Source organism: Leopardus geoffroyi, chromosome E3 (assembly GCF_018350155.1).
Source record: "Leopardus geoffroyi isolate Oge1 chromosome E3, O.geoffroyi_Oge1_pat1.0, whole genome shotgun sequence".
NCBI classification, from domain to species: Eukaryota; Metazoa; Chordata; class Mammalia; order Carnivora; family Felidae; genus Leopardus; species Leopardus geoffroyi.
Window position 1 is genome coordinate 40206319 of NC_059340.1, and position 25396 is coordinate 40231714.

The 25396-nt window shown below is 63.1% G+C and overlaps 3 protein-coding genes across 30 annotated transcripts in view; 1 reads left to right on the plus strand and 2 right to left on the minus strand.

Annotated features, from left to right (window-relative positions):
* TSC2 (TSC complex subunit 2) overlaps positions 1–2769 on the minus strand; it is a 35028-nt gene extending 32259 nt beyond the window's left edge. For 18 of the 19 annotated variants that reach the window (XM_045460650.1, XM_045460648.1, XM_045460646.1 and 15 more), the window contains exons 1-3: positions 2646–2762; positions 2037–2203; positions 934–1020 (exon numbers count right to left, since the gene is read on the minus strand). In XM_045460650.1, coding sequence (XP_045316606.1) covers positions 934–1020; positions 2037–2174 — 225 coding nt within the window. In that variant the 5' untranslated portion in view covers positions 2175–2203; positions 2646–2762. Of the gene's footprint in view, positions 1–933; positions 1021–2036; positions 2204–2645 lie in introns of all 19 variants that reach the window. The other variant, XM_045460641.1, reaches the window with a different exon arrangement.
* A 42-nt stretch (positions 2770–2811) lies between these two features.
* On the plus strand, positions 2812–8359 carry NTHL1 (nth like DNA glycosylase 1). 4 transcript variants are annotated; one of them, XM_045460656.1, is made up of 6 exons: positions 2817–3015; positions 3983–4209; positions 4934–5104; positions 5937–6096; positions 7926–8031; positions 8106–8332. In XM_045460656.1, the coding sequence occupies exons 1-6, from the start codon at positions 2832–2834 to the stop codon at positions 8227–8229; spliced, it is 972 nt and encodes a 323-aa protein (XP_045316612.1). In that variant the 5' UTR covers positions 2817–2831; the 3' UTR covers positions 8230–8332. The 4 variants fall into 4 exon arrangements, with proteins under 4 accessions (XP_045316610.1, XP_045316612.1, XP_045316614.1 ...); XM_045460658.1 differs by lacking the exon at positions 2817–3015 and adding an exon at positions 3073–3901; XM_045460654.1 differs by lacking the exon at positions 7926–8031 and having other exon boundaries at positions 2812–3015; positions 8106–8359.
* Positions 8360–9283: 924 nt separating this feature from the next.
* On the minus strand, positions 9284–20494 carry SLC9A3R2 (SLC9A3 regulator 2). 7 transcript variants are annotated; one of them, XM_045461905.1, is made up of 7 exons: positions 20086–20484; positions 17152–17352; positions 11879–12058; positions 11393–11546; positions 11280–11323; positions 10671–10733; positions 9284–10419 (listed from the first exon to the last, which is right to left on the minus strand). In XM_045461905.1, the coding sequence occupies exons 1-7, from the start codon at positions 20296–20298 to the stop codon at positions 10261–10263; spliced, it is 1014 nt and encodes a 337-aa protein (XP_045317861.1). In that variant the 5' UTR covers positions 20299–20484; the 3' UTR covers positions 9284–10260. The 7 variants fall into 7 exon arrangements, with proteins under 7 accessions (XP_045317861.1, XP_045317860.1, XP_045317863.1 ...); XM_045461904.1 differs by having other exon boundaries at positions 10668–10733; positions 20086–20453; XM_045461907.1 differs by lacking the exons at positions 17152–17352; positions 20086–20484 and adding exons at positions 14293–14375; positions 14454–16172 and having other exon boundaries at positions 10668–10733.
* Positions 20495–25396: the final 4902 nt, after the last annotated feature.

The window sequence follows — 25396 nt, forward strand, 5'->3', positions numbered from 1 at the left end:
CACAGCTACCCAGGGTCAGCCTCTCACACGTCACCTTCTCTTCTCCACGTTAACCCTTCGACCAGGGTTTGCTGACCACTCACCCTTTCCTGGGCTCACTTCTCTTAGGAGGGGACTAAACGTCTCTTAGATGTTGTCTGATCGACATCCTGACTACTTCGGCATACTCTGGAACTTTCTCCTCCTTTGTCCCATGCTCAACACTCCTACTGATGCAACCTAAGCCACAACAACAGGCAGACACCGAGCCTGTGGACTCTGCCAGCCTCTCGGGCTAATGTGTCTACTCAGGCGATGGCAGCCGGGACACTGCACGCCCACACCCACAATTTCCCAACACAGATGCCTACTGTCACATTTATTCCGGCTGACGAGTAGCCCGCAAGTTTTAGACGACCTGCCGTGGACATCTTGGTTGCTCTCCCCTCCCCCTTAGCAAATGCCAATCTGCTAAGTCCAAGTCTCCCCCCAAGTCGCTCACGCAAACTCGAGACAAGGCTGCAGCAGAGCTCTTGACGTGCTCTCCTGACAGCTGCCCACTCTGTCCTCGGGATGCCCGGAGAGAGCCCGCAAACATCTGCCCGAAACAAGCAGACACCTCTCCCCAGAACACACCAGAACTGCTAAGCCTTGACTCACGCTCTTTGCTGACGTTCCTTTACTTCCCTGCCCCCAAGTCTGAAACGTGACGGGGCACGCAAGCACGTGTTTTCAATCGCCGTAAACCCTTTCTTGGAACTGCCGGAAACGCCTCAGTCCCTCCACGTGTAACTGACCCCTAAGAGTGATACTCCACGCGTTTCCAGAAGATTCCCCATCACTAAGATGCAGGTTAAGCTTAGCAGTTAGCGGCCAACCCCGTTCCCAGAAAGAGCCGAACAAGCCCTCCCAACAGGTCCCCGCCATTCAGCAGCCAACTGAGGCAGACCTTACCTCTTCAAACTTCTTCGTTTTTGCAACTTCACAGATCTGCCCGATCACCCGGATGCGATTGTTGAGGCCACATTCAACGCTCAGCTCCTGGAGAGACACGAAAGAAGGCAAAGGGGCCGGCGCTCAGGCGACAGGTCTCCACAACCGCCAATCACAGACCACGCCGAGAGCTGTACCGCATCTCCCACACTGGAGATTTGCTGCGGGTCCTTCTGGAATCAGGAATCGCCCGGAGTTTACTGCTCCGTCTCAGTGGGGTGATCACAGACCACTCGTCTTTTTCAAGGCTGCGTTTCTTTGCGTTGAGATGAAATTTACATAACAAAATCAGCCATTTGAGGCATTTAAAACTGTACAATTCAGTTTCTAGTACATTCACGCTGCCCGCAACCACCTCCACTGATTCCAGAACATTCTCATCACCTCAAACCTGGGGGCAGTCATGGCGCATCCCCCGGGCCCCGACAAACTTTCTGTCTCTACGGGTTTACCTGTTCTGCCCACTTTACAGACATGGAATCACACGCTATGTGGGGGCCTCTGTGCGGGGCTTCTCTCACTCGGCATGTTTTCAGTGTTCACTCACGTTATGGCAGGGGTCAATGCCTCATTGCCTTTCGTTTTGTTTACACGTTCACCAGCCGATGAACATTTTGGCTGTTTCTGAATGGGAAACTTCACAAGGGCAAAAATCGGACATTTATAAAACACGGTGCCAGGCGTGTGGTGGAAAGATTCACACCACACACACGGGAAGACAAAGACCCGCTCCTCCCAGGAACTCACAAATTACCAGTTAACGCCTGGCTACCCTCCTGATCACAAGGGGAAGCCGGCCATGGCATTTAGGCCATGTCCGTAGGATAGGTTTTCCTGCACTAACGCCTGAATACTACCTCTAGTGTGCTGGACCAAGTCCCCGGGACCCTGACTCCCTGAATCTCCGAAGGAAAGACATATATGCCTCTGCACTACTGGGGACAGCAGCCCTGAGCAGCCGGTCGCCAGCAACCCATCTCTGGCAGAAGCTGGCGAGGGACCAAACCCAGCCTTCCTCGCATCTCCCGACAGGCTGGCAGGACAGACGCAGGCAGCTCACTCACTCTCAGGATTTCCGCCGTGATGATAAACTCCGTCTGCTTGCCCTCTGCAGACCTGGGGTTTGGCCGCGGGGTTCCCAGTCCAAACAGAATCCTGAACTTCTCCTTCAAGCCTGAATCCTTGCTTGTCGGCTTGGCCATGGTGGGCAGGGACGCACCAGAGGCCGCCTCTGCGCCGAGGAAACGAGCAGAGATCTCAGGAGCAGCTCCCCTGCACCTGCCCCGCTGCAGACCTCCGGGACCCCAGGACCCCCAGGCCTGGCCAACAGCAGGCCGGCTGCCGCGCCGCCCGACTGGGGGCACAGGGTGGAGTCCCCGACGTTCGCCCCCTCTCTCTTCCCCACGTGGGGGCGGCCTGTCGGGGGGTGGCGCCGGAAGCAGGGAGCCCCTCGCACCCGCTCTGTTTTAACACCAAGGAGCGCTCGCGGCTCCAGGCTCCGGCTGCGGTGGGCTCCGCGGAAGCCCGGGACCCGGGACACCGCGGGGTCCGCCCCCGCCGCCTCAGCGCCGAGCAGGGCCCCCCGGCGCGGCCGCCTCCCCCTGCCCCATCGGGGTCGGGCAACACCGCGGGCCGGGACGGCGCCTGCGGTCGGGACGCCGCGAGCCACTCACCCCGCGCCGCGCCCGCCGCGCGCCAGGCTCCCCGGCGCGGAGAAGGGAGCGCACCCCCGGCAACCGCCCCCCGCCCCAAAACGGGCCGCCGCCGGAAGTTCGACCTGCACTTCCGGCGGCGGGCGGGGCCGAAGGCGGCCGCCGAGCTTGCTGGGAGTCGTAGTTCCGGGCCGCTCTGTGCCGGAAATGCGGGGGCGAGCGTCACGTAACGTGGTCACGGGGGCCGCCGGGAAGTGTAGTCCGCAGGACTCAAGCATGAACGCGACGGGCGTGAGGATGGTGACCCGGAGCCGCAGCCGGGGCCCGGGGGCCGGGCCGCGGGGGGGTGGGGAGAAGGCCGCGCCGCTCTGGAGGGGAGAGGCGGCTGCAGGTAGTGCCGCGCCCGGATCGGAGCCTGGGGAGAGAAACGGGGGAAGGGGCCTGCAAGGGGCTGGGGACTGGGGGCTGGGATTCGGGGTCGCTCCCACGTGCGGCCCTGGCTCCCACCCTGCGCCCTGTTCCTAGGACACAGGGGCAGGGGTCCCCAGGGACTGGGTCCGGGCGCTCCCACCTCCCCCATCATCGTTCTGAACTGGAAGCCTGCCCCGAGATATTCCACTTGTGCCAAGCTAGCTGTGGGCCGACCAGCCTTATCCTCGTAGCTGCTTCCCTCTCAGAGAGACCAGGTGCCGCGGACACGTGCAGCCGGAAGTCCTCTTTCCCGGCTGGCTAGCGGGTGCCTCCCGGGGGGCGTGGTCTTCGCTAGGTTTATCCTCGTAGGCATTAAGGACCTAGGAACTGCGGGGTGAGCAAGACCCACGGGTCCCTGCAACGTGCCCTGCAGGGCGTCCAGAGGGGGGTTCCCGTAGGCACCCAGTGAACTTAGAGGTAGTCCAGACAGGGAGCTCCACTGTGATACAAGCATGGCGGAAGCACTGGGGCAAGGCGAAGTCTGTGACGATGGCCGCTAGGCAGGAGCTGTGATGCTGGGGTGGAGTTTGGAGTTCGCCGCGACTACAAGGAAAAAGCAATAAGGAGACTTAAACAGAAGTGATGCAATCTGTTTTTGGGCCAGAAATTTCTCTCCGGCGCAGTGTGGAAACTAGATTGGGGGGGGCGGGGGGACCATGGCAGAGGCTGTTGGTAGAGTCCTCCTGTGCTAACGCAGACTTGGTCAGGAAGGCAGTGGCGTAAGGAGGGCTGAGTCGTCAAAGGGTGGCCTGCAGAGGCCAGAGCACCCCCGCTGCGGTAGATGGTTGTGGAGTGAATGATGCTGGGTGAGTAGCAGGTAGGGCACCGCCCCCACCCCACCCTCCCCTGTGGCCCCTGCTGAAGGCTCGGAATGGCACTATTTGCAGAAGGAAGGAAGAGCCCCAGCCCTTCGAGGCATCGGCGGAAGACACAAAAACTGAATGTGGCCTACGATCGCGAGGAAGAAGACACCAAACCCCCCAGGGCACCAAGCTGGGAGCCCCGGGACTGGCGGCAGCAGCTGCTGAACATCCGCGCCATGAGGAGCGGGAAGGACGCACCTGTGGACTGGCTGGGGGTTGAGCACTGCTACGACTCCGACGCACCCCCAAAGGTAGGCCGGGGCCCCAGCCGCCTGGGGACGCCCTTCTGGACGAGACGCCTGCTTCCTCTCAGGCCTCGGGCGGGGCACAGCCTGACACGTGGCAGCTCGTGGCTGACGCCCTCACCTGCAGGACCTGGTGCGCCGGCCGGCATCACCTGCTTCATGGTGGCCACTCAGCAGGCCAGGACTACCTGTGCCCGGGGCTTCCTGCTCCGTCTCCTGCCAGCAGAGGCCCGGGCGCAGCAGGCCAGCTCGGTAGTGTTTGCTGAGAGTTCCTTCCACTTCATGGCCTGGAGCCTGATCCTTAGACGAACTCGCTTCTAATCCCAGCCCTGCTGCCAGGGACCTGGGTGCACGTAGTTGTTTGGGCTTCACCTGCTCACGTGTGACACGGATGGTGTTACTCACGAAGCAGTCACAGGCACACGTGCAGCCGTTGGCTGTCGAGCACCCATGTGCCAAGTGGGATTCTAAGCGCTGCGGTCGTTCGCTTAAACCTTCCAATGATCCTGTGAGGTAGATACCGTGGTTGTCCCCACATCACGTGTGAAAAAACAGAACAACGCCAGGCCGGACCCCGCATGCACTCTGTTGGCCAGGGTGGGTGGAAGGTGGACGCCCTACGGGTTGCCCAGGGTCACAGGTGGAGGTGGTACAGGGTTTGGCTGGGGCCCGGCCCACAGTGAGCGCTCAGGACCTGCCACTCCCCTGGTCCCTGTCACTGTGCAAGCAGGTGCGGAGGTACCAGGTGCTGCTGTCGCTGATGCTCTCCAGCCAAACCAAAGACCAGGTGACAGCGGGTGCCATGCAGCGGCTGCGGGCTCGGGGCCTGACAGTGGACAGCATCCTGCAGACGGATGACAGCACGCTGGGCACGCTCATCTACCCCGTCGGCTTCTGGAGGGTGAGCCCACCGGCCTGGAGGCTGGGGTGCCACCGGCCTGGGAAAGATGTCAGGAAGCTGAGGGGAGACCGTGGGGGTGCGGGAGGCCAGGTGGGGCATCTCAGGCCACGGGGACCTGGATGTGAGTTCCCGCTGGAGCCTCTGCCCCACTGACCAGCAGATGGACCCAGGGCTGTGGGGCCTCCCTCCTTGGCCTTTCCTGTTTGCAGCCCACCCCTTCCTTCCTCCACCTCCCCACCCAGCTGACTGGCGCTTCCTTTCCTCCCTGAGGCTACCCACCTCTCCCTTTGTTTACTCCAAGCCTCCCTGGAGTGCGTCACCCTCCTCTCTGGAGCCCCAGCAGGCCATGGAGCGCTGGGTGGCGAGTGGGCGGATCTGTTGAAGGCAGCCAGGCGGGTGGGGCCGCTTCCCCTTGGCACTGGCATGGGCCACAGTTTTGTCAGATGGTTTTTAAATAGCCCTCTCCACTCAGGCACAGAATGGGAACCACCCAGCTGGCCTGGCGGCTGGAGGGGGAGCCCCAGGTTCCAGCCTTCCTTCCTGAAGGCCCAGGTGCTGCTGTGCCATGGCCGGCCCACTTAGCCTACTTGGTTTCTGGGAGAATGATGGGGCAGGGGACCTGGGCTCGACCCCACACACATGTCATTGGCCCAGGCGGGTGGGAAGCAGACAGGCTCATTCCCTCGGCTCATTCTCACCTCCTGGCAGGATGATGCAGACAGGTGCCTCTGAGGGTGTCTTGGGCAGGTGACAGGCAGCTCTGGGCACCTGTGGCTCTGCCTCGGGACTCCACTGTCCACTTCCAGGGCTGACCGCCCCTTCCACCTTTCAGAGCAAGGTAAAGTACATCAAGCAGACTAGTGCCATCCTGCAGCAGCGCTATGGCGGGGACATCCCAGATTCTGTGGCAGAGCTCGTGGCACTGCCAGGCGTTGGACCCAAGATGGCACACTTGGCCATGGCGGTGGCCTGGGGCACCGTGTCAGGCATCGGTAAGTGGCATACACCCACAAGGAGGGTAGGGCAGGGTTAGCTGCCGTCAGGGCTCCCCACGTCCTGTGACCTGCAACCCCAGCTCATGTCTCCTCACCCCCAGCTTAGCCCAAAGGGTCAGAAAGATGTTTCCAGCACTGCTGGACCTGCCTCGCCTGTAGATGGGTAGTTGTGGGAGGAGATCCTATGTGCTGAGCACCTACTGTGTGCTGGGCTCTGAGAGGCCCCGGGGACGGACTCAAGGTCTATGCGTGGCATTGTCGGAGCTGGCTCAGTCTGGGGCAACTGAGCAGACTTCTTGAGGCGGTGATAACTCATTCAAGAGCTGAGGAGTGAGGCGGGGCTGGCCAGGCAGAAAGAACAGCATCCCCAAAGCCGTCAGATGGGAGAAAGACCGGTAGGAGGCTCAAGAACGGGCATAGGCAGGGGAGGCACGGTAAAGGCAGGGGGAGCCTGGGGAAGGAGAAAGGGCTGGGGATACAGGGAGGAGGAGCTGGGTGGGGAGCCCCTCCTGGAATCCATTTCCTGACATTGGTGGCCCTCCGAATGAAGACAGACCCCGCTTAGGGTGTTGCTAATGTTTCAGATCTTTGCCCAGAGTGTTGGGGCTTCCGAGGCCAGGCAGCGGTAGCCTGGCCAGCCCAGAAACCAGGGCTTGACCTTGATTTCTCTGTGTGCCCCCACCCCAGGCTCCTCTGGAGCTCCTGCAGGAGCTGGGGAGGAGGTGGGAACTTCCCAGCGCTTCCCCGGCTACTAAAGCCTGGTCCCTGGGGTGGGGACCCTTCTGAGCCCTGCGCCCAGATGGAAGGGCAGCACAGGGCTGAGGGCCCTGACTGTGAAGTTAAGGCTAGAGACCCGGCAGCCCCAGAGACTGGCACTGGGCCCGGCAGGGGGCTAGGTCAGAGCCTCCCCGCTCCCCACTACCCCCACAGGCTTCTGCAGCCGCCAGCCTCTCAACAGATACTTGAGCTTATCTTGACAGTGGCTGTCCTCGGCTGCCTGAGTCCCAGGAGGGGTCCCGCAAGTCTCCTGGGGGAAGGGCCCACAGCCCAGGCGACCCGACTTTGGGAGCAGCAGACACACCAGGAAGAAGTGTCAGATGTCACCTTTTCTGGTTGTCTGTGGGCATGGCCACCTGTAAGGAGAAACTGGAAAGGGTAGGCCTCTGGGTGACAGGCGATGTGGTCACCTCTATGTTACAGAGGAGGAAACTGAGGGTTGGTAACCCACCAGTGCGACCCCTATGCCTGTGTGCTCTCCCTGTGCTCCCAGGGTGCCCTCCGTCAGGGTCTGGGGAGGGCCTGAGCCTTTTTCCAGACTATCGGTAGCCGGGGGGAAGGGAATAGATGTGAGACTCACTTTCTCTTTTGCGAAGTAGAGAGAAGGCGGGGACTGCCGCTGGCAGGAAGGACGAAGCCCCCGTGAGCAGGTGCCCAGGCCAAGCCCTGGGGTGGACCAAGCCAAGCCCTGGGGAGGAGCAGGGGCTGTGGCCCAAGTAGATGACAGCCGCAGGTGGCCTGGCCACACTCCCTCTGTCCCGACCAGGCAGTGGCAGGTGCAAGCTCTGTGGCTCCTCGAGCCAACCCTCTGGACCCAGCTGTGACCACCCGGCCTGGCGCCCACAGCCGGTGCCTAGACCAGGAGGCACGGCTGCACCCCAGATGGAGGGCCCAAGCCCTGTGGCTCAAGCCACTGACCCGCCCTCTGTGCAGTTCTGGGCCCTGCATGGAAGCCCAGGGCCAAGGTGGGCCCGGGGCTCCGGGCAGGGACTGGGACCGTCGGGGCCGGCAGGCGTGCCCTGTGCTAAGCAGGTCCTGTCTGCAACCAGCGGTAGACACGCATGTGCACAGAATTGCCAACAGACTCGGGTGGACCAAGACAGCGACCAATTCCCCGGAGAAGACTCGTGCTGCCCTGGAGGAGTGGCTGCCCCGGTGCGGCAGGGTAGGGGCGGGCGGGGCTCCCCTCAGTCAGCCGCCCTTGCTGACGCCCCCCTCCACCTTCACAGGGAGCTGTGGGGCGAGATCAACGGACTGTTGGTGGGCTTCGGCCAGCAGACTTGTCTGCCCGTCCACCCACGCTGCCAGGGCTGCCTCAACCGGACGCTGTGCCCGGCCGCGCGGGGCCTCTGAGGACCATGGTGCTTCGGCCCTGGACGCCGTTCTGGGTAGTGCGCTGCGTGCCTTTGCTGGGGAGCCCCAGCCTGTTTGTAATAAAGCTTGGGAGTTGTTTGCAGTTGGGGTCTGAGTTTTGTTTTGGTTTTGGGTTTTTTTTTTTTTTTGAGTTTATTTATCTTGAGAGAGAGCACAAGCAGGGGAGAGGCAGAGAGAAGGAGAGACAGAATCCCAAGCAGGCTCTTTGCTGGCACAGAGCCTGATGCAGGGATTGAACTCACAAACTGCAAGATCATGACCCGAGCCGAGGTCAAGAGTCGGACGCTTAACCGACTGTGCCACCCAGGTGCCCCCGGGGGTCTGGCTGTTTTACCCCAGGGGTTTGGGGACAGACTGGGAAGCACGTGCAGGAGCTGTGTTGCCTCTGCTCTGGTGTCTGAACTGGGCTGCCTGGGAGGCTGGAATGAGGATGTGACAATCCGGGCTCTGTACTGGGTTGGGGGAGCGGTGGCGGTGACGGATGTGCAGGAGTCAGAGGAGATGGGCCGTGGGAGCCAGCTGCAGCCAGCTGCTGGGAAACCCGCTGGAGATACGGCCTCCTCCCTCCTGGGACACACGCTCCCCTCCTGAACTTGAGCGCTCTGACAGCCCTCTGCCAGGAGGCCCTGCCCTGTGTTTACAGAGCCACCCAGCCTCCAAAGTAACACCAATAGGCCCAGGCTGGGAGCCCACAGGGCATGAGACCCAACCTATGTGTACCTGCAGGGGTGGCACCAGGGCAGAGGGAGCGCAGGGAGCGTCAAGGACCTGGGAGGCACTGAGGGCAACTTGCTGGGTGAGGGGCAAGGGGGAGGCTGACAAGAGCCCCAGAGTGTACCAGTGAAGGGGTGGGGGGGGGGGGTACAGGGAGCTGAGACAGGTCAGGCTTGGCCGCCTGGCGGATACAGTGGAAAGAGGCTTAGGAATGGGACCCCGCTTCCAGCAGCTGAGACGAGTTTCCCCAGGGCCGCTGCCCAGACCACAGCCCTCCACCCGCAAGCAAGGGCTCAGGAAGGACAGAGGCGGCCAAGGGTCTGAGGAAGGCCTGTTTATTCCGAGGGCGCGCATGCGCTATGGCTTACAGGGCAAACAGCGATATCGGTCGGGTTCAGAGCAGGGAGGAAAGGGAGAGTGGGTGGTGTCTCCTGGGGGCAGGCAGGCTCTCCCCCAGCCTCAGGGCTGTGGTGCAGGGACAAGAGGCCTGTCCAGAGGCCACCCTCTTCAGGGACACGGGACCTCTATCCTCAGGCCCCTGGGAGCCCAGGCCCTGTGCCCTAGACCAGTTCAGCGGGGACATGGGAGGCCTGGCTTAGTGACCCCCCCACAGCAGGGACAGGGGCAGAGGGGCAGCTCCTACAGCCACATCTGGCCTCCCAGCCTCACCTTGGAGCCCCCACACTCACAGCCCGGTCCCCCTCCATCTCTCTGTCCCTGAACGTGCCCGGGACTCCCAGTTCGGAGGACTGCTGTTGAGGAGTGGGGAGGACGTGGTTTGCAGAGAAAGGTTTGTTTTATTGCAATTACTTAGAGAGCGCGTCCTAAGGGGGTGGGGGTGGGGGCGGGGGCGGGGGCGGGACTCTGGTATTAAGTGGAAACATGTGTGGAGCTGGAGCTCTGTGTTTGTTTTTTTTTTTCTTTCTTTTTTGGAAGAAAAGCAAAAACAAAAATTCCTTTAAGTCAGCAGGCCCGGGCAGAGCAGCAAGGGCCGGGCCACGGTCGCCACTGCCTCTCCCTCTCCCTCTCTCACATCTGGCAGGCGGGGGGGGGGGGGGGGGGGGGGGGGGGCGGGGAGGGCCCTCTCCCCTCTCCCCTCTCCAGCACCCAGCAGGTAGGGGGGCAGGACGGGGCGCACTGGGGCGCACGTTGGTTCCTGGATAGCGGTGGGCCCAGCACGGCTTCAAGGGGGTGAGGAGGCACCCCCTCCAGTCCACTGAGGCCTGGGGAACTCGGGGCTGGGCCCGTGCGGGGAAGAGGCCGGGTCGCCGGCAAACAGGCGGGGGGGGGGGGGGCTCAGAAGTTGCTGAAGATCTCGCGCTTCCGGTTCCAGTCCATCTGCGGTGCCCGCTTGTTGACCCGGGTGGCTCTCGCCTTCTCCTTGGCCTCGGCCGCCGTGGGGCTCAGGTGGAGGCCACTCTCCTGAAAGGGGTCACGTTTCCAGGTGCTGCTGTCCTGGGGGCAAGCAGAGTGGGCAGGTGGCCAGAGTGAGCCCTGGACCCGAGCCCTCAGTCAGGTTACCCTACCCAGGAAGCTCACACCAGAGGCCTGCCGACGGGGCCGGGGCGGCAGGCCCAAGGGGCTTCCTGGAGGTGGTGACCCCACTGCCTAGGCCGACAGCTCCACAAACACCCACCCCCAAGGCCTCTGACCCCCCCCCCCCCAGCGTGTGATCGCGGCAGTGGAGATGGGCAGGCACTTGCTACCTCAGTGTCCTTGTCTAAGCCAGGCAGATCACTTCGGGACGAACACGCCGAGCCACCATTGAGCTGGGAAACCAAGGGCAAGGCGTGGCTTCAGGGACCCTGCCCGGGAGCCCGTGCACACACACACGCGCGCACGCGTGCCTACACACACGTCAGAGCCGCACTCATGCTTCCGCTTGGCGGAAGGCGCGGAGCCTCTACCGTGCTGCAGGCCCAGCCCGGGGCGGGACGCTGGACAGCCAGCGGTGAGCGAGCAGGCGGCCTGGCCCTGGCCGGCTCACGACAGGAATCACCCCCAGGAGCATCACCTGGGGTGAAACCAGGGGCTGCTTCCCAAGGAGACACTGAGTGTGACTCCAGGTCGCCAGCCAGCAGTGGGCAGAGGGAACGGCACAGCCAGGCGCCCCACGGAGCTGGGGTGTGGCTGGCCCAGGACAGGCTCCACGGCGGACGTCAAAGCTACAAGGGGTTGGGCAAGAGTGAGCCCCACGATCGTACTGACACAAGCAGACCTCGAGCTGGGGGTGGGGGGCTCTGTCCAGCCTGTGGGTCCCCAGAGGCCCCCACTGGGGTCTCCTGTGCCCACCCTGTCCACTCCCGGCCTCTCACCTGGGCAGGGCTGGTCCCGTTGGTGACGGGTGATGGCAGTGGACCTGTGGGGACAGTGTGTCAGAGGCTGCCCAGCCCCCCATGCTCCACCACGTCCCCAGGCAGCAGCCCACCTTCCACATGCTCCTCGGTGGGTGTGACCCGTAGCCGCCTGAAGTGCTCGTCCGTCTCAGGGTCCACCACCAGCAGCCGGGCCTCGTCCTCTCGCGCCTTGATGCTGGACACCACCTCCGCGTGGCGCAGCCCCTCCACGTTCTGCCCGTTCACCTGCCACCAGCAGCGTGGGGTCAGCGCTGCCTGAGGTCAGGCCCCCAAAGGCCCCCTGAGCCACCTGGCCAGGTGTGGCATCAAATATTCATCAACGTTGTCACCAGCCGTGGCAGCAAGAGGAATCCCAGCTCAGGTTCCCAGCATGTTCCCTCCTCCAGCAAGGACCTCCCTGCCCAGACACACACGCAGGGGACACGGGCCGGAGACACACTCGGGGTGGGGGACGCAGGCCCAGACACACACTCAGAGGACAGGGGCATAGACACACACACACACACACACACGTGTGTGTGTGTGTGTGTGTGTGTGTGTGTGTGTGTGACAGGTACCTCGATGAGTCGGTCCTGGGCGCGGAGGCCAGAGTGAGCGGCAGGTGAGCCTGGGTCCACAGAGCGGATATACTGTCCCGGCCGGGACTTGTCACTGTGCAGGTTGAACCCGTAGCCTTGGGGGCCCTTTCGCAGGTGGCAGAGCCGAGGGCGTAGCTCCCTGGGGGGTCCACTGACATCCTGCAGGCACAAAAGACCAGGCTCCGCACTGCTCTCCCACCCCCCTTGAAGCCACCGACCCAGCCCCCAAGGCCTCTGGGCCCCAGTATGCAGCTGCAGGGGCGGTGGGCCAGAGGGATCCCCAACCCCACACCCAGCGGCCCCAGGTCTCAGGGACAAATAGTGCACCCGTGCCTGCCCCCGCCCCCTGCCCCCTTAGGCTGCTTGTGACCGAGCTCCAGCCGCAGGTCCTAAGCAAAGCCTCAATTTCCAAATCCAAAAACAACTTCAGGACCAGGGGCTTTGCAGGGGTGCTGACAGAGTCAGCTGAAGGGCAGCGGAGAGCACAGGTGAGGGTGGTAGAAGCCAGGTGAGATAGCTGCCACTCGTGACAGTGTCCTGGGGCCACTGTCCCTGGAGGCCCTGCCCGTGCAGCCCCTCCCCGAGTGCCGGGCTGACGTTGTCTGTTCTCCCAGCGGCCTCCATAGGCCAGTGCGATGTGTTTGCTTTCACATTCCAGAGCAAGCTGCGGCCACCCCCACCCCCACGGGGCCCAGAGACAGGGCACACGGGCTGCAGCCGAAGCCAAGTGAGAAGGCCAAGGGTGGGACCTGCCCTCCTACCCTCCCAGCCAGAACACAGAAGGTCACTCGTGCCCCCAGAGTCCCCCCACCCTGCCTTTGACAACCCAGAGCCTTGCCTCGCTTTACCTCTGGCATCCTGCAGCAGGGCTCCGGGTCAGGGACCGTGCAGGCAGGGGCCGAGCCCCAGGACCCCCACCCAGCCACAGCCTGGGGCAGTGACCGCAGTGCCGAGTGGCTAGCGGCTGACGGTGCTCAATTAAACATGGCCGGTGGCCGGAGTGCGCGGGCGGGCAGGCAGCTCAGGTTTCCCGGGACGCCCAGGACGCCCGGGACTCGAGTGTGCCTGCAGGTGAGCGTGTACAGGGTGGGGGTGCTCCCAGGGGCCCCTCCGTTACTCTCCACCTACCCTTGCCCTCAGGGAAGGTCTCCAGGCTTTGGGCACCTGCCTCTTGCAGCCCAGGCCACCCCCTGACTACTCCAGACCCCAGGCCCGTGAGCTTGTTCCAAGTCTCAAACCTGACCGTGAGTGCCCTAACCTGCTAGTCGGCCCGGCTGGAGGACCGAGTACAGCTTTTATCACAGGGCAGGTGCCCTGCCCGGGCTCCGGGCCCCCTGCTTGTCCCAAACACCCTCTTCCTGACCAGCCTGCACCCCTCCTCTGGGACCCCGGTCCCCAAAGCCTGCCCAGACATGCCCTCCGGATCCCCACTGCAGGCCACTACCTGGCCCCATGACCCCAGGAACTCAAACAGGGCTACAGTTCCTTGGTCCCAGGGCTTGGGCTGGGCAACATGGGCAGAACGTATGGGCGTGAGACCCCCAAGTTCTCCAGGGCCCTGTCGCACAGACTCATCCGCTCTCCCAGACACACCTGGAAGTGCCCGTCCCTTGCGGGCTATCAGAGCAGAGAGGCCCTGAGGCTGGCTGGTCCGGAGCAGGGCCAGGGCCGGGGTTACACACATTTCGCAAGGGCACATGCAGAGGCACGCGGTCAGAGACGGGACATCTAAACACACACGGCTCACAAACACGCTACCCGGCGACACGTGCGTGCGAGGACAGCCCAGCCCCCTTGGCGCTACGGACTCTTCTCACGCCCTCCACAGCGACCTCCCTGGCAGGTCTCTCAAGGCCCCCAAACAGGAAGCAGGACTGCAGGAGCATCTGGGGCCGCGACGCCAGGCTGAAGTCACATCCGGGTTTGGGACCATCCTGGCCATCTCCCTGCCTCAACCCGGCTCGGCCACAGCTCACCACACCAGCCAAGAGGCTTCTCCTGAAGTCTTGCCTAAATTCCCCTCTTGGATCCAGGGACCAACAAACCCAGCACCGGACCCTCCAGTTGAGAGGCTGGGACGCGGGGGACGAGGCAGCGGAGAGGCCCAAGGAGAGGCCCCGAGAAGAGAAGAGAAGCAGCGGGTCAGGAGGGGGCGCAGGCAGGCCCTAGCGCATTGCTCAAATTCCTCACTGCCTGTCCTGGCTCCAAGCACTTCCTGCCGCCTCCCAGCCAGGCCCTCGGGCTCCCACGGGCTCCCACGGGCCCCTGGCCGGGCAGCCCAGAGCTGGACAAGCCCTGGTCTCACAGCCCAGCCCGCAACCAGACAAAGAAGCTGGCATGGGGGTATACCCCCGGAGCTGAGCTGTGCCCCCTCCCCCCACATGGTGACTCACCAGCCCTGGCAGAGAAGGGCCCCCATTGTTGCTCTGGGTCCAGCCGGCTTGCACCAGGGGGCCCCAAGTGCCCTCTCCTGACCCTGGGGGACATGGGCTAAGCTGGTTGCCGGGGTCCTCTTGGTCCACGCTGCCCCCACCCAGCCCCCACCCAGCCTGACCTGCGCAAGCCCCCAGGATGGGCTCTGTGGAGGGGCTCCTGGAGCTGGGGCTGCTGCTGTGGCATCCCGAGAGCGGGCCATGGGAGGCAGGACAGAGTGGCAGGCAACGAGTGTCCAGCTGGAGAGGCCTGAGCTCTCTGGCCAGCCCAGGCCACCACCCCATTTATCCACCTCCCACTGTGGGCCCCCGGCTCCCCAGGGAGGGGTGGGGACAGGGGCACTGAGTCACTTTGGGGAGCAGGGTGGTGGCTGGGTTCCCCCTCCCATGCCCGGGCCCCAGCTAGGCACCCCCTACTGGCTAGCTTTCAGTCTCAAGAAAGGAAGGAAGGAAGCTGCTGGAAGGCCCTGCCCTGCTCCCAGGACCCGAGGCTGGGGGGACAGGGAGGCAAGGGAGGGGACCCCGGCGCCAGAACGGAAGGCAGAACAGAGCCCTCTGGTAGTTACTAGGTCCCATGCCGGCCAACCCCTGAAGGACTCTCCCCCTTACTCACAGCCCCTAAGGGCCTCCAGAACGGGGGTGGGGGCCCGGGGTCTGTCACCACCTCCACAGCCCTGGTGCTGCGAGCCGTCCCGTCTGTTCGGGGGCTGTCCCCTATCGTCACGGTCGGGATCAGCTGCGCTGCAGCTGCAGGGCCACCGAGCCTGGTCTGGCCGGGGCTGAGTCACCACCACCGACTAGGACCCCGCAGCACCCCAACGGGAGGGGCCGGCCGCATTAGTGGATGCCGCAGCCGGCATGGAGGAAAGGGAGCCATGACTCCCAGCTTGGCCCTAAGCAGACCGCATGAGTCCCACCCGGTCCCCCTGCCCCATTGCACAGGAGCCCTGTCGGAGCATGGCCCCATGTGTAAGCATCACCCTCCCAGGCACCCTGACAGCTAGTTAGTCCTGTGCAGGTCGGCCGGGGCCCGGCTCTTCCTTCTGACACTGAGCTCAACTGATCGGACACCGGGTCTCTGGCCGGGAGGCTGTGGGGGTACACCCTGTCCCCTGGGCCTCCCCTGACCTTCTGGACTCCCTGTCCCCAGGCCAGCCCCCACCACAGAGCCCTTGCCACTCAGGCCCCACTTTGTTCCTCTAAAAATACACCCAGAGGAAGCCCCCTCCTAGGGCTTCCTGTAGCTCCCAGAGCCTGAAATAGCAGAGGGGGAAGGTCCCACCCAAGGACAAGGTGCCTCGACACCCCACCCTCCAGATAAGGCCCGAGGGCGGATCTTTCCACAGGAAGGCGAATTCAGCGTTTGTGTCTAACTCAATGGATAAACGCCTAGGGGGAAGGGCACTTCCTCCTGGAGGTAAGATGCCCGAAGGAGGCCCTACTCCAACTGTAGGCCTGCAAGGCCAGGGGCCCGGGCCAGCCAGCGCCCCCTCCCAAAACCTCGTTGAAAGCACATACCTGACCCTGATGCCCCCTACTCGGGCCATGACCACCCCCGAGGGTTCACGCGCAGACCTGTGCGCATGCTGGCTTCCCACCTGAAAAGCCATCTGCCCCCCAGGACAGACACCGTAGCGTCCGGTCACCAGCACCACCAGCTCACACAGGAGGCATGCGCACCCAGAAACTCTGCACACAGAAACTTCAGATCTCACGCCACCTAGGGCAGCTGGTTCTCAAAGTGGGATCTGGGGAAACCCCTGGGATTGGATCCCTTGAAGACATTTCCCTTGGGGCACCTGGATGGCTCAGTCAGCTGAGCACCTGACTCTTGATTTTGGCTCGGGTCATGAGCCCAGGGTCGTGGGATCGAGCCCCGCGTTGGGCTCCGTGCTCAGATTCTCACTCTCTCTCCCTCTGCTCTTCTCCCCACCTCCTCTCAAATTCAAACAGACAAACATAAAAAGGGGTGCCTGGGCGGCTCAGTCCATTAAGCGTCGGACTCTTGGTCTTGGCTCGGGTCATGGTCTCACTGTGCTGACAACACAGAGCCTGCTCGGGATTCTCTCTCTCCTTCTCTTTCTGTGCTCCTGCCCTGCACACACGTGTGTTCTCTCTCTCTCTAATTAAAAGAGAGAGAGAGAGAGAGAGTTTTCTTTAAAAAAAGGCAAAGGGGGCATGAGGGACAACAACCTTGGGGCTTCAAGAGGGCAGAGTAAGCACAATGAGGCTCTTCCTCTCAGCCTCCCCCAGGGGGCCACCCCCAAGTTCTGCCACCCGGAAGGAGGTCCACACGCACGTTAATTCCAGCTCTTCCACCCTGGAGTGGAGGCAGGAAAGGAGAAGCACCCCAACCGCTGTAGACCCCAAGCTGAAGACTCAGCTTAGAGTATCCTCAGCTGTCCCCAACCATGCACCGCCCATGGGGAAGGACCAGCCCCTCCCTCCCAGGGCCTTCCCAGCACAAGCAGGCTCCTCAGACAGACAGACACCTGAGGCCAGCACAGAGCTAGGGACGCCCCCTCCTGGGGGACCTCTCCTCCCAGGCCCCCGGGCCCGTCGGCCAGGCTCGACAGAGTGACCTTTCCTAGGCCAGGTAGCTCTGATGGGCATCCTGGGGAAGAGGGTTGGCGATGGGGGGCCAGGGACCGGGGCCAGGCTGCCCTGATCCCACCTGGCTTAGAACACAAGCTGAGGGCAGAAAGAGTGGCTCCACGTAGCCAAGAGGGTAGTCGCCAAGGCCCCGGAGAGGGAGAAGAAGGGATGGAGACAGAGACTTCTGGAGGTGAGCGGAGGCGGAGACGGCGGAACCTGCCATACCTTCTGGCCAGCCTCGGAGCCGACGCTGCCGGCACGGGCCCAGTCCGGCTTTGGCTCCCAGGGGTCGTGGATGGGCGGAAGCCCTCGGTGGGCCATCTCCTCAGTGCAGGTCAGCTGCCGCCTGCGGAGCTCCTCGTCCGTCTCCTTGTCCACCACCAGCAGCCGCGTCTGCGTTTCCACAGCCTTGATCCTCTGCACCACCTGCGGCAGGCAGGTTGGCGGGGAGCAGGTCAGCGGTCGGCACTCTGGGCAGCACATGGACGGTGGCACCACCCGGGGCTGGCCCAGGATCACGGGCAGGCGGCTGGCCTGCCAGCGGTGGGCGGCTGGACCGAGAGGCCCGCCGGCTCCGCCCTCCACCCCCGGGGGCTCAGGCAGCTCCCTCCCTCTTTCCCCAGGACGCCCGACACAGGCTGCAGGGACTACAGGATCACTGCAGGGACTCGCCTCGGCCCAGGGTCCTGTCCGAGAAGGGCCGGGAAGCTGGATGAGGCAGCTGGTCTGGAAGGTGGTGCGTGGCTGGGCTTCAGGGTTTCAGTGTGTGTGCGCGTGCGCACGTTGCATGCGTGCATGTGTGTGTGCACGTGTGTGCAGGCATGCATCCATCTGCCTCAGGGTTTGCCTCTCAGTCTGGGTTTGAGGGAGCAAGGGGTCTCCCTAGGTGCCAGTCTGGGGGGGGGGGGTCTCTGCCCACTGCTGCTCTTTTCAGTAGTGGACCACGGACGTCTAAACTGCGGCCTTGGGGTGCCTGGGTGGCTCAGTCGGTGAAGCGTCCGACTCTCGGTTTCGGCTGGAGTCATGATCTCACGGTTTGCGTGAGTTTGAGCCCCTAACGGGCTCGTGCCAACGGCGCAGATCCTGCTTGGGATTCTCTCTCCCTCTCTGCCCCTCCCCCACTCGTGCTCGCTGGCTCCCTCTGTCTCAAAATAAATAAACTTAAAAATAATAAGTAAGTAAACCCCTGCCTATGAGCCCTCATTTGCCTCGGAACCATGGCCACGGACCTTTTCCTGCTGGACCTGCAGAGAGGGAAAGGCCTGGATTCCTGTGGCAAGGCCCTCGCTCGGGTACCCACACACAACCTGGTAAACAGGGTTCAGACCCAGCAGGCGGAGGCCACCTGTGGGACAACTGTGACGCTATGGCCACCTGTGCGTCTATGTGGGTGCCCGCAAAGCATCTACATCATGTGGGTGACCATGGGGCATGCGTGCCAGGGTGTACCCTGCAGGGAGACAGAGCAGTGACCACTGGGCATTGGGGTGGGAAGGACAAAACCCCCACCCCCACCCCAAATCTTGGGGGAGGGCAGAGAGGGTCCCGTCAGCTGCTCAGAAGTCATCAACAGAGAGGAGGGTGTGAACCAGGCCCATCTTCCCCCCGGCCCCCCTCCGATCCTGCTCTCTCAGTGAGAGCGACAGGAGGACCCCAGCACCCTGCCACTTCCTGCCTGTGGGACCCAGACAAGACACACAATGTCCTCAAGCATCAGTGTCCTCATCTGTAGAATGGGAACTGTAACTGCCTCTCTTCCCTCCTGGGACAGCATGGTCCTGCGTGTAAACTTAGAGATGGACCCCCAGAGGCCTGAGAGAAGCAGGTGCCCTTGGGGCAAGGGCGGCAGGGACTGTAAAACTGAGGCCAGATACCAGCTCTGCCAGCCCCTCCCTTGTTCCGTCCAGCCAAGACCTCTGGCCCACACCCCCACCCTCCTTCAGCAAACTGCTTTATCCAGCTGACACTCTGGGTTAAAGACAGAACGGAGGCAGACAGATGGACAGACAAGGGCCCCAGGGGTAGACACAGCAGTTCAGCTGCCGGTCCAGCCAAGAAGCCATTTACTAATCTCTAGGCCCCAGGGCTAGCCACGCAGACAGGTCACAGACTCACAGGTGCTGGGGAGGACACAGAGAACCCTGAGCAGAAGGGGTGGAGGGAGGCTGGACTCAAGCCAGGTGACTCCCTGGCAAGGGGGAGATAGATCGTCCCCAGGAAGCAGAACTTGCAGAGAAGAGACCCTGCCTTCCCTCTGGCCCTCATCTCTAGCTGCCGGAGGCGGAGGGCCGGGGCAGTGGCCCCCGCAGGGCTGGGCAGCCTCCAACGAGACACCATCAGCCAGGACACACACGATAACTACACATATCCAGGCAGGTGGACACACAGGCTTGGACACACACACACACACACACACACACACACACACACACACCCAGGCCTATATATTCACACATACACTGTCCAGCACCCAGAGCCCAGCTCACACACACACATCCCGGCATGCAGATCTGTCCACACATATACACCTAGGGGTACAGACCCGTGTATTCACACACACAGTCCACACGTGCGCACGTGCACACACACACACACACACACACACTCGCTGATACAAGCACGTAAAGGTGTGCCCTTATTGTGACACCCTTCTGTACACCCAGGCAGATGTGCACACACATGGGTGACCCCCAGAGGGACCTGTACACACACATACCCAGCTGTGTACACACGCACGTGTTGACACTCACGAAAAACACTCAGGGCCCCCAGTTGCACGGAGACGCCCCCCAAGGTGACGGACGCCTCCATTCATTGCACACTGAGGCCCTAACAAGACTTAAGTGTCAGGGCCAAGGGCCAGGAGCCGCAGTGCAGGCCCCTCCCTGCCAGGATGCCCCCTCCGCGGTGCAGGACGGAGCTGCCTGAGGGGCAGAGGCGAGGAAGGAGGCCGGCGGCCTCCGTGGCCACTTCCCCCACCTCCTAGCCGGAGCCCACGCAGGGCCTTGTGCGACCCCCTCGGGCCCCCGGGCAGGGCGCCGAGGCCTGGGGGCAGGCAATGCGGAGGGCGGCGGTCGTTGACGCCCCCCCCTTCCCCCTGCCAGCTCGGGGAGGGGGCCCAGCGGGGCAGCGGGCCGGGGGCGGGGCGCGGGCACCCACCTGGTGATGCGTCTCGCCCTCCACGTTGACGCCGTTGACCTCGACCAGCCTGTCTCCGGCGCGCAGCGCGGCCGCCTCGGCGGGGGAGCCCGGCTCCACGCGCCGGATGAACTGCCCGCGGCGGCCCTTCTCGCCGTGCAGGTGGAAGCCGTAGCCGTGCTCGCCGCGGACCAGGCGGCACAGGCGCGGCCGCAGCGGCTCCGGTGAGGCCATGACGCCGGCTGCCCACCGGCCGGCCGCGGGCCGGCCACGGCGCTGACGCCTGCCGCGGGCAGGCAGGGGCGCGGGGGGCGGCGCGGAGGCGGCAGCGACGGCGCCGGGGTCCCGGCGGCGCCCTCGGCTGCTCTCGCTCGGCTCTCGTCGACTCGGACTCGGGCTCCGGCTCCGGCTGCGGCGCCGCCCCCGCGCCCGCCCCTTCCCCGCCTCCTCCGTTCGGCCGCCCCCGCCCCGGCCACGGCCCTGCCTCGGCACCCCGCCAATCCCGGCGGAGGCTGCGGGGCCTAGGGACGCCCCCCTCGGTCTTGCCCCGACTCTGGGCAGCCTCCCTGGCGCCAGCGCCTTTGCCTCCTGTTCCAGCGGCATTTATTGACCACCTACTGTATGCGTGGCACCAAGGCGGGCTGTGGAGGTGGGGGGAGGAGTGGAGAAAGGGTCTTCAGGGTGAGGAACCGGCCAGAGGGTAAGAACAAGAGCCACAGCTCTGCCCACCATCCTCAGGAAGTTCCCCCCCCCTCCCCCCGCTACACACACACACACACACACACACACACACACACACACACACACACACACCGGTGTCCCTGTGTCAGGATCCCTCCTGCACCCAGAGCTGCCCTGGCCCAACAGAGTCCCAGGATGGTCCAGGAGACAGAAAGAGGAGTTTGAAAGTGACAAGGCGGGGCGCCTGGGTGGCGCAGTCGGTTAAGCGTCCGACTTCAGCCAGGTCACGATCTCGCAGTCCGTGAGTTCGAGCCCCGCGTCGGGCTCTGGGCTGATGGCTCGGAGCCTGGAGCCTGTTTCCGATTCTGTGTCTCCCTCTCTCTCTGCCCCTCCCCCGTTCATGCTCTGTCTCTCTCTGTCTCAACAATAAATAAACGTTGAAAAAAAAAATTAAAAAAAAAAAAAAGAAAGTGACAAGGCAGCAGCCCTTCCCTATATTCTGGAGGCTAGTGACTGGGCAGCGCCCTGGCCCTCCCAAGGAGACCGTGTGGACCTGTGCTGGGCACGTCCATTAAACATTACCCCCCACACTCCTCTCTTAGCCTGGGCCTCTCACTTGTGCCCCTGGTCATCCCAGGCAGAGATTAAATGTACTGAGACCTTTGGCCTCTGACCTCTGGCTGGTGACCAGTGCTCACAGAAGCTGTTCCCAGGAGCTGGCCCCTGTGATCTCTGCCCCAGCCCTCCCCTCCCTCTGTCCTTCTCCCCTAGCATCTAGCCGTCCCCAGCAGGAGTACCCCTTCCCCCAACCAGACAAGAATGACAACAGAAAACCATTTATGCTTTGTGGTGGCTCTGAGTACACTTTATCTGGAACAACCCCAGGGTGCAGATCAGGGAACCAAGTTCTAAAGAGGAATGAGACCCAGGCGAGGTTCCCTGGCTCCTCTTAGGGCAGGGCTGTGAGATGCCAAGTCCACACTTTACCACCGAGCGCTTCCCCAGCCTCGGATCCAGGAAGACAGCTGAGCTGCAGGCTCCCCCTCAGCCTGCCCCTGCCCCTTCCCAGCCTGCCCAGCCCCCTGCACATACCTGGTTCCCCGGGCTGAGGCTTAACCAGCCCAGGCAGTTCCCCATGGGGACAGAGGCAGGCTCAGCTTGGGCCTAGTGCTTGCCGCTCCTTCTCCCCTCTCCAGTGCCCTCAGCCTGGGCTCCCAGCCTCCGCCCAAGCACAGAGCCCTCCTCTGGGCAGCCTCCTGGGCTGCAGCCCCTTGGGTGTCCACACCCCAGCTGCTGCCCCTAAAAGCCACTTAGGCCAAAGCTGCATGGCTGCTTCCCCACCCCCACCTCTAAGTTCCTGGCTGATGCTGCCATAGGCGTCTGTCTGCTTTTCTGTCCAGAGGCTGCCTGTCTGGCCTGTGACTGGCCTCTCCGGACCCAACCTGGTGCTGCTGCTCCCGGTGGCTGTGAGGATGGGTGTGGCAGTGCTGCCTACTATATACTATTCCTGATGGGGCTTAGGGGTCACCCCATAGCAACCAGCACCAGCCAGGACCTGCCAGGCTGTAGCTTGGGGCCACACCAGCATCTAGGGAGGTGGCTGGATGGGAGCCCCCCAGGCTGGGGGCAGAGAAGGTAGGAACCCCTGGTCCTCCCGGTTGGGAAGCTTGGACATCTCCTCCCCCCCCACCCCACCCCACCCCCACACATAGGACAGACACTCCCGGGATCAGCCACTGGCCCTCACTGCCTCCCGCAGCCCAGGACTCAGCCAGTGAGTGACGATGGATGGGAACAGACCACCACCGGAGGGAGGCGGAATCAGGGGTGGGTGGTCATAGTCAGGGGCCAGGAACACTGCTTCACAGCATAACAAAAGGCAACAAAGTAGAGTTAATAAGGGAGGTAGGTAACACCCCAGAATAAAGGAGAGCTGCAGGTTAAGTTCCAAAGGGGGAGCAGGAATGGGGAAGAGGAGCAGGGGAAGAATGGGGGCCCGACAACAGAGGCAGGGAAGACAACCCAGCTGCTCTCCTGGGCAAACTCTCCCATGCCCATCCTCCAGCCTCTGACTGAGAGAGAAAAGCGAGACAGAGAAACAAACCGAGGGAACAGCATGGACAAAGGCTCAGAAGAGCAGACAGAAAGGTGTTCAGGGGGCTGTAAGCTGTTTGGGGTCTCCGGCGAAATGGGCCAGAGAAAGTGATCATCTAGGCTGGCAGCAGGGGGAGGTCAGGTGGGAGGTGATCCCCACGCCCCGAAGCCCTCATCCCACTCCTGCCACCTTGCCACACAGGCCTTGTGACAGGCGGCGACGGAGACCTTTCCCGGCGATTCCCTCCGCAGAGGGTCCCCCTGGGGTGCGGGTTGGCCTGGGGCTCCATTGGTGGGGAGGGGGCTTTCCTCCGAGCTCTGGCTACCTCCCAGGGGCAACGCCCCCAGCGATGGGCGGAGCCTGGCCCTGGGCGGGGACTCTGGGCTGTGGCGGTGGGCTGAGGCCTGGTCCCGAACCAGAGGAAGGGTCGGGGGCCCGTCTGTGGGGTGGAGCCATTAGTCTGACGCCCCGGTAATGGCCCAGAGCTTCCCGGGCCGGCGCTGCCTCCCTAATGGGCATTAATGGCCCCACGGGATGACAGGACCTCGCGTATGGCCTCCTCCCTCGGACTACGCCAGGCTTCTCTTCAGAGCTCGAAACTGGAGCAGGCGGGGGACCAGCGCGACGGAAACTGTGATGAGAACGAGAGACCCGGAGACGAGAAGGGGAGACAAGGGGAGAACCGCGACGACCACCGAGGGAGGCAGCGCAGGAGCCCGCCCACCCGCTCTGGGCCCGCCCACGCCCCTGCTCCCAGGGAGACTGCAGCCCCAGAGAGCAGCCGCGCAGCGCCACCTGCTGGCTGTCGCTGGGATCGCTTCATCCGAGGGGCTGGCCCAGGCCCCGCCCCTCTGGCTCCGACTCGGTTCTGCCTCCCGGGTTGGGTGGAGATTAGAGCGGGAGCGACGCACTAGGGCTCCTTGTACTGCAGGGGCACGGGGGTGCACGTAGGTGGTGGGCAGGGAAGCTGGGCCTCTGCCAAGTCCCTAATCGGGGACTTTCACCTTGGACCTGGCACCAACCTCTCTGGACTGGGGTACCTCCAGGCCTCGTGAAATCTAGCGTCTCACCAAGTGTTCCGGCACTTGTGACCAAACATTTACAGGCCACTTGGCACCAGGCGCTGGTGAGCACTGGGGAAACATCGCTTAGATCCAAGGGCAAGCCCAGGACTGGCACAGCCCTTGAGGAGGGCATTTAAACATGGCCTGAGGCCCCAGAGTCCTTCTTCAGGGTGGACCGTGGGGCTGTTCTGGAATCTGCTCAGAGTTCCTGCTCTCTGTGTGAGGGAGGGGAGGGAGCAATGAGACTGCGGCGCAGGGCAGCCCTAGACTTTGTGCACGTGGCACATAGATTTCGTGCCATCAGTGGTGGAGAGCCCTTGAGGTGTTGTGCACAGGACACGCGTGTTGTGAAAGACCAAGTTTGGCAGGAGTGGTCTTGGAGCGCAGAGAGTGTGTTGACCTGAGGAGTCAGGTGGCCGCCCCTCCCCTCAGTGCAGATCCTGGAATCAGAGTCAGTAAATTTAGGGGTTGGTCGGGGCGCCCGGGTGGCTCAGTCGGTTAAGCGTCTGACTTCGGCTCAGGTCATGATCTCGTGTCTCGTGACTTCCAGCCCCGCGTTGGCCTCTGTGTTGGCAGCACCCAGCCTGGAGCCTGCTTCGGATTCTGTGTCTCCCTGTCTCTCTGCCCCTCCCCTGCTCACTGTCTCTCTCTCTCTCCCTCAAAAATAAAAAGCATTAAAAAATAAATAATAAATAAATAAATCCAGGGGTTGGTAAGAATTGGGAGGGTGGAGTAAAAAAGAGCGCCCATGTTAGGGGACCACGTGGGGAGAAGGATGCATCCAGGAGATGAGGAGTTGCCAGTAAGGAGAGACAGGGGCTTCCAGAGGCCACGGGGAATGTGGGGGCCAGTTCTAGGTGGGCCTGTCGAAGTTAGCTGGCCCAAGAGGCATGGGACCACCCCTCCTCCAGTCCTTGCTGGGTGCCCCAAGGGAAGACCTTGCCAAATGGCCAAGGGAGGGCTCCGGGAGGCAGACAGTATCAGGGCACAGCAGACGGGCACTTCGAGGTCTGGTCCAGAACAGTTGTGGGAGTCAGAGCCCATACTGAGGAGGGTTAATGAGGGAGCAGACGGGTGGAGGGGCCCGGGCACCTGTGAGCAGGATCTATAAGGGGGCCCAGGTGGAGGGAGGTCCTTATTCAAGATGGCAGAGGACACTTACACGGGGCTTGGAGCCAATAACTGGAAATGTGGAGAGGATCAGAGGGGGAAGAGTCTCTGGGGAGGCAAGGGGCCTTTCCTCCCTAGGAGGAGAGCGTGGCCTGAAGAAGGGGTACAAAGGAGATCGTGGCTGAAATGAAGCCGGGAGATGGGGGAAAGGCTGGGTGGGCTGCCAAGGCTCCTGAACCTGGCCAGGGGCCACAGTGAGGGGGGGGGGCACTTGCAGGGCTCCTGGGAGGCTGAGGTGGGGGCTCTCCCTCTCAGCTGGTAGGGTATGAGTGCCTACTCTCCTTTCTGGTGGATGGCAGCAGGACCCAGGGGCTGACTCGTG

Bases quoted from the DNA above. Each gene is read 5' to 3' on its own strand.
- NTHL1 (XM_045460654.1), top strand. From the start codon at position 2,832: ATGCGGGGGCGAGCGTCACGTAACGTGGTCACGGGGGCCGCCGGGAAG. The intron at 4,210-4,933 runs GTAGGCCGGGGC...CTGTGCAAGCAG, and splicing joins ACTCCGACGCACCCCCAAAG to GTGCGGAGGTACCAGGTGCT. The intron at 5,105-5,936 runs GTGAGCCCACCG...TCCACCTTTCAG, and splicing joins ACCCCGTCGGCTTCTGGAGG to AGCAAGGTAAAGTACATCAA.
- SLC9A3R2 (XM_045461904.1), bottom strand. From the start codon at position 20,298: ATGGCCTCACCGGAGCCGCTGCGGCCGCGCCTGTGCCGCCTGGTCCGC. The intron at 10,734-11,279 runs GTGAGAGGCCGG...TTGGTTTCCCAG, and splicing joins ACGGGACCAGCCCTGCCCAG to CTCAATGGTGGCTCGGCGTG. The intron at 10,420-10,667 runs GCAAGTGCCTGC...GCTTGCCCCCAG, and splicing joins TAGACAAGGACACTGAGGTA to GACAGCAGCACCTGGAAACG.